Source organism: Branchiostoma floridae, chromosome 11, assembly GCF_000003815.2.
Source record: "Branchiostoma floridae strain S238N-H82 chromosome 11, Bfl_VNyyK, whole genome shotgun sequence".
Taxonomy (NCBI): Eukaryota; Metazoa; Chordata; class Leptocardii; order Amphioxiformes; family Branchiostomatidae; genus Branchiostoma; species Branchiostoma floridae.
Window position 1 is genome coordinate 19,665,601 of NC_049989.1, and position 6,694 is coordinate 19,672,294.

General features: G+C 38.6%; 1 protein-coding gene across 1 annotated transcript; it reads right to left on the minus strand.

Moving 5' to 3' along the window:
- Positions 1 to 1,471: 1,471 nt before the first annotated feature.
- Positions 1,472 to 6,660, minus strand: LOC118426047 (LDL receptor repeat-containing protein egg-2-like). The gene is made up of 9 exons (XM_035835291.1): positions 6,412 to 6,660; positions 5,265 to 5,376; positions 4,800 to 4,876; positions 4,181 to 4,300; positions 3,492 to 3,605; positions 3,150 to 3,266; positions 2,574 to 2,744; positions 1,847 to 2,140; positions 1,472 to 1,637 (listed from the first exon to the last, which is right to left on the minus strand). The coding sequence occupies exons 1-9, from the start codon at positions 6,434 to 6,436 to the stop codon at positions 1,534 to 1,536; spliced, it is 1,134 nt and encodes a 377-aa protein (XP_035691184.1). The 5' UTR covers positions 6,437 to 6,660; the 3' UTR covers positions 1,472 to 1,533.
- Positions 6,661 to 6,694: the final 34 nt, after the last annotated feature.

Consider the following 6,694-nt stretch of genomic DNA (forward strand, 5'->3'; position numbering starts at 1 on the left):
AGATAGTTGTCTGTTAGTTTTGGAATGAGTCCACTATAATAAAAAGGAAATATGACACCGCATTTTTTTTTGTTTAGTTTTAGGTAGTTCTTAGACAATGAGACTTTGAGACTTTATTTGAAAATCCATTAGTGACGTCTTCAGAGACTCTGAAACACATGCCTATTATCTTTACAAAGATCTGTTTGTATCAAATATTTTAGCATAAATTACACCTACTAACAGTAGGTGAAATGCAGTCAATTTCATTATGATTATTTAAAAAAGCACAGAAAGACAATATGCATCCATTCATTGGATTTATTGAGTACTCGATTAAAATACATTCCAGCCACAAAGTGATCAGCCTTACTTCAATTAACATTTTTTTCTTGCAAAATTGAGAGCATCCTTTGATAAAGCATAACGTACTATATGATACTTATTGCAAAGTATAGCTGTAATGTATTATAATGTAAATATTAAGTATTAGAATATTCTTATTCTACAACCGAAAGTTAGAATATTTCTGACGACTCGATAGTCTGTCTTCCTCTGAGCTTAATGACGTCCAATATATGAGCTTGTTGTGTAATAGTGATTATTGATATGGAAATCTAAGGGTTGAGATAGTTTTACTTGCTCTGAGAGTCTTATGATAATGCTCTTAAGTTAACAAATCGTTGTGTTGAGTAGCTTTTGCTATCATTACGCCATAAGGGCAGAAATCAGGCTGTCAAAACATTGTTGTAAAATAAGAACATTCTAATTTTTTGTAAATGTAATATTTGTAACCTTATGAAATCATTTTTGATAGAGATGAAAAATTACAAATCTCCCAATAAACGTCAAAAAGAATATGTTTGGTTAACATATACATCGCCATTCTCTGATTCATGCAGCACTCCGTTAAATGTTACCGTTTCCACACCCTTTGGGTTTACAGTTTGTATAATGTTTGTATAATTCATCACAATAAAATAAAATCTGAGGGTTAACCATTGAAATATACGTATACCTCGCTGCGCAGGGATTGTATTTTTCACTTCAAGTGTTCCTAAAATGGCACTAAAAAGCTTGGCTATTACAAAATTTACATCAAACTATTCTTGATAATCCATACTCTGCAATGTTTTCTAAAATTATTACAATGTTTGTTTGTTTATTTGTTGTGAAAAAGGTCTTTCTACCACATTTGTTCATATGAATATGCCTAATGGCCACGAATATCCTGAGAGATTATTACTATCAATATTATCTGACTATATAATTGTTATCTACAGAATTGAAATATGTAAATCTAAGATCTAAATAAAGTTTTCAACCGTTTATCTCGCCATCATCAATCCAGATTACCTACTAAGAGATCATCATCATCATCCGGGTGTGCTGGTTGCATGGATGGCCATGACTCTCTTCCTCCACCCCCCTCCATAGCCTTGGGCAGTTCTTCAGCCGAGCAGCCAGAATCATCAAAAAAGAGATAAACTACAATATTTCCTATAAATTCTGACTTTGAGAAAGCAAATACTGCAGTGTAGAACAATGCACTGTCTACCAAGCATAGTTCAAGAAAACCTCAACGACAACAGCGGCAGCAGTCATCCAGATTATGGCTCGGCCCTTTGTCCCATGGCCACTTGCATAGACATCTGCAACTAGAAGTAAATGTAAATTTAGTTATTAATTTCTCCTAAAGTTCACATTAGATGGATAGTGTTGGATACATCTTAGGTTGTGTTGGAATTTTATGCACTAAAATAATATCTTAAGTTAACCACTTTCTCAGGAAAACTGATATCTGCGAGTATATGGGGCTGCTCTCAAACAGGTTGACTATTTGTTAGAGATTTATGAAAATGTTTACCTTCTTGTTCTTTAAAGCTGGTTGGTTCTGTAGTTGCTCCATTGTCATGGGTGGGTTCTTCACCACTCGTGGTTTCTCCCGTTGGTTCTTGACCACCGGTCATTCCTCCTGTCGGTCCTTGGACCATGGCTACAGGAGCGTGTACATAACCTCCCAGGTTACCGCCACACCCCTGCTCGTCCTCCTCCGACATACAGTCTGGATGTCCGTCACAGATCAGATGGGTGGGCAGGCAGTAAGGGTCCGGAGCACCGGGCAGAAAACAGGAAATCGTCGGGCAATATTCACCGGGACCTTGAAAAAACAATATAAACGGATCACTGTGAAATTCTATCATGTAATGGTTCATTCATGCTCTGAAAAAAATTACCTTAAACACCACCGAATGGCTTGATCCGCTCACACCAGAAAGGACCTCTACTCTTTTCGTGTGGCTCTCCCAAAACATATGGTCTCCATTTAATGTCCTATCCGAGGAACGGTCCTAACCGAAGCTAGGTACTCATTTTCACCTGAATGAATTGAGAAGAGCCGTGTAAAGTGCCTTTCCCAAGGGCACAAGATTGGTGACATGGCAGGTTTCGAACCCAGAACCTCTCGGGCCTTGGCCCTAAGCGCTGCGGAATACGCCACACGATCTCACGCTGAAAACATCTCATTTTACAAAAAAAAAAATAGATTCTGCACATTCCTTCTTAAGATAGTCCTTAATGCAAATGATAATGACCTTTATGTGATGACGCAGTTGTGCCGGCGTCGCACATCTGCTCGTCCTCTCCACCCAAACAGTCCGCGTCACCGTCACAGGTGAAGACGTCAGGAACGCAGGTCGTGTTACCGTAGACGGACGGGCAGGTGTGGCTGCAGGTGCCCCAATGGTCACGCAGAGCCTCTTCAACTGTAGAGGCAAAAACGTGTTTTGACCTTAATTTCCCGCTTTGACGGTAAAAAGAAATAATTGATAGTTATAGTTACTCAAAATTTCCTTCAAGCAATGACTGTTTTTAAAGGTAAGGTACATACCTCCAAATTTTCGACGGCTGACAGTCCATCTTGTTCACGGAAAGTGACCTAGCCTCGATCTCGCGAGAGAGCACGAGACTAGGTCAGCCTTCCGTAGATCATTTGGAGATATGTAATTTAACCACTTACCTTTAAAAAAATCATTGCTTGAAGAAAATTTAAAGTAACTGTATTCGCACGTGACTGATGAACCTCTTCAACTATATGAATTAAAAGATCACGCCCGACAAGCATTGCGTGTCATTTCGACACATGCTCTAGCTTATGATGAAGTATTTACCATGATTGGGGCTTTCGTCCTCTCCGGAAGTACAGTCCCAGTGGCCGTCCCCCAGATGCAATGTTGGCAGGCAGGGCACGTTGTTGAGGCAGGAGAAAAAGCAGTCTTTGGACACCCCTGTTATGGGCAGTATGCAAATATAATCAGGGGATTATAATTTCACACTGGAGTGATAATTACGAAGTGCAGATTAAGACAGTATATTACAATCATACTACTGTGTCATCCAATGTAAGCTTCCATTTTTACAAATTGTGGGAGCTCGAAAGGCAGAAATACAGGAAAACAAGAACACCGTAGAATGATGTCCTGAGCGCAGTTTGTTACCAGTCAAACACGTACCCTGAAGACACCGGTGTTCGTCCTTCCCGTCCAGACAGTCTGTGATCCCGTCACAAACCCAGCCAGGAGGGATGCACGGGTCCTCCAGACCAGTCAAACATTCCATTGCGCATCCTGATAACGGAATACAAAATGTCTAAGAGCATAAGAGCATAGATTAAGAAGGCACTTGACTGAGCTGTGTCTGTTGGCGAAAGATATTAGCTCAGGACGTATTGTGCTCAGGTGACAATTGGGTCCATTTTCACCCCACCTTCTCCCAGGATGATACAGTCAACATACACTAATAAATGTTTCTATACATTTTAGTTTTGTCTTGCCAAACTGTATATGTCGGATCACGGATCAGTTCCTCCGAAATACTGAAAACAAAAATAATAATGATACTTTGTTTGTTTGATGCTTTGTTTATTCTGGAAAGCTCAAATCGGCCTGCAGGCCGCTTTTGATTGAGGCCATGTAGGAAGAGGCAAGGGTCAGACAAAGTACATAACAGAAGCCATATTGAGTCTTATAAGTCTATGTACAAAAAATTTTAAAATATATAACAATCAAAGCTGCTACATGAAGAAAACGAGAATCATTCAAACCGTATATTTTCAGCAGAACTGTTACCGAAACACACCATTTTTTTGGTCTTATATGAATATGCTTTGTCTTATTTTGCATGCTCCTCTGCACCGACTTACCGTCACAGCTGTCCTCGTCTGTCCCTGTTGAACAGTCCACCCTGCCGTCACAGGCCTGGCTGTCGTGGAACACTTCCGAACTGTCATCGTCCCCACACGGACTGAACTGACTGGTAATTTCTTTCAAAAAAAAAGGTGGTTTGTCAATTCATTTGCAAGTGAAATAATACACACACACACACGCACACACGCACACACACACACACACACACACACACACACACACACACACACGCACGCACACCTATTATTACCTATTACAATTATACCAAATGATTCTACATTCTATTATATCAAAGGTACAACAGCGTCTATGTGAGTACGTCGCAGTAAGATCTTAGCCTTCTTTTCGAGACCTAGCACGAAGTTAGTCTTGCCGCTCATTGCGTTTAAATGTGATTATAACATCTAGTATATGACTCTAAAGGTGCTAATTGTATGAAAATGTGATAATATCAATTTTGATAAGATTTCAAAAGGATATCATACAGGTTTTCCAGTGATATAAGTCAATATACTCATCATTTTATTGAGAAATACAGTATATACAGTAAAAGGGAAATATAAATAGATATATATATATATATATGGTAGAGATATATAGTAGAGAATATCAAACCATAGCACTCGAGATCATCCAGCGTAACGGCTGATTCCAAACCGCAGTCTGTCTCCAGGATATCTTCACATACGGGTCTGCAAAACAGATTTAGCCCAGAGTCAGCCTACAAGTTTATTTTTGGTAACGTAAGTATGTTTGCATGTATGTAACATGCATGTATGTTGATGAGCAACTGGACTCTGGAAAGTCTAGATGAATTGTTATGATATTTGCTACGGAAAGGTCTTGATGGAGTCTTAAATTGATTAGTTTTAATGTATGTTGTTTCTAACAGCTCAGCTTAGTAGTTGCGCTGAACTAATTAACATCATTTCACAAGACAGAATGCCGACGAGTAGCGCCAAGGTGAGCGTTTACTTTCCGTTTGAAGTCCCTTATGTTTGTAATGTGTGTACAAGATGTCACAGCAATACCATTTGTGTACTCTTGTAACAGTTCTTCAAGTAAAGAATTGATTATTACTTGTCTCCGAAGTGATATTTGCGCGGCACACATCCATCAAAACGCCAACAGAGACTTTCCTTTGGTTGACATGGGCCGCCACAACGTATTTCATTCTGTTCGCATCTTGACTCTAATAGAAAGCGTCGATTGTTAGCTGTATTGGTATTATATACATGTAGCTGTATTGCTATTATGTACATGTAGCTGTATTGCTATTGTGTACATGTAGCTGTATTGCTATCATGTACATGTAGCTGTATTGGTATTATGTACATGCAGCTGTATCGCTATTATGTAGCTGTATTGCTATTATATGCATGTAGCTGTATTGGTATTATGTACATGTAGCTGTATTGCTATCATGTACATGTAGCTGTATTGCTATTATGTACATGTAGCTGTATTGGTATTATATACATGTACCTGTATTGCTATTATGTACATGTAGCTGTATTGCTATTATGTACATGTAGCTGTATTGCTATCATGTACATGTAGCTGTATTGCTATCATGTACATGTAGCTGTATTGCTATTATGTACATGTAGCTGTATTGGTATTATATACATGTAGCTGTATTGCTATTATGTACATGTAGCTGCATTGCTATTATGTACATGTAGCTGTATTGCTATTATGTACATGTAGCTGTATTGCTATCATGTACATGTAGCTGTATATTGCTATCATGTACATGTAGCTGTATTGCTATTATGTACATGTATCTGTATTGCTATTATATACATGTAGCTGTATTGCTATTATGTACATGTATCTGTATTGCTATTATGTACATGTTTTCATTAAAAGAACCTTTAATCAACGTAACATGCTATATGATGAAATTTGACAAACACAGCAGAAGGTATATACAGAGATCGTAGGTGCTACATACGATCTTGAATTTATCAAGACGAACTTGAATTTTATCAAGACAGAACTTGAATATTATTTTACAAATGAGGAAGGATCGTTATAAATCAATGATTGACTCTTCCATTGTGTTTTGAGAAAGTTAAATGCACCTACAAATGCATATCATTGTGCATTTTCTCTTATATTGAAAGAAAAAATAACTAGCTTTAACAGATGGCATAAGCCAAAAACTCTTGCTTGCAAGACAATTACTTATTTCACTATAGAAAAGCACGAATGGATTTGTTACCATCAGTCAGGATCTCTACTCTCATGGCAATCCCATTGTGGAAGGTCAGAGGGTAGAAACGGGTGAAAAGCGCTTGGACTGGGCGGTCCAAAATGTTGCGTACATAGCGATGGCTGTCCGTGTTTCCTTGGAACACCTGAAACAGGAAAACTCAAACGGGAACTATCGTTTACAAGTGTACTTATTACGATAGGTCGTTCGATCTGCCAAATCTCGAACTGCACAAAAGTTTCCGTATCTGTATCTATATATCCGGTGTGACAGCGATCTCGCCCCCCCCCCC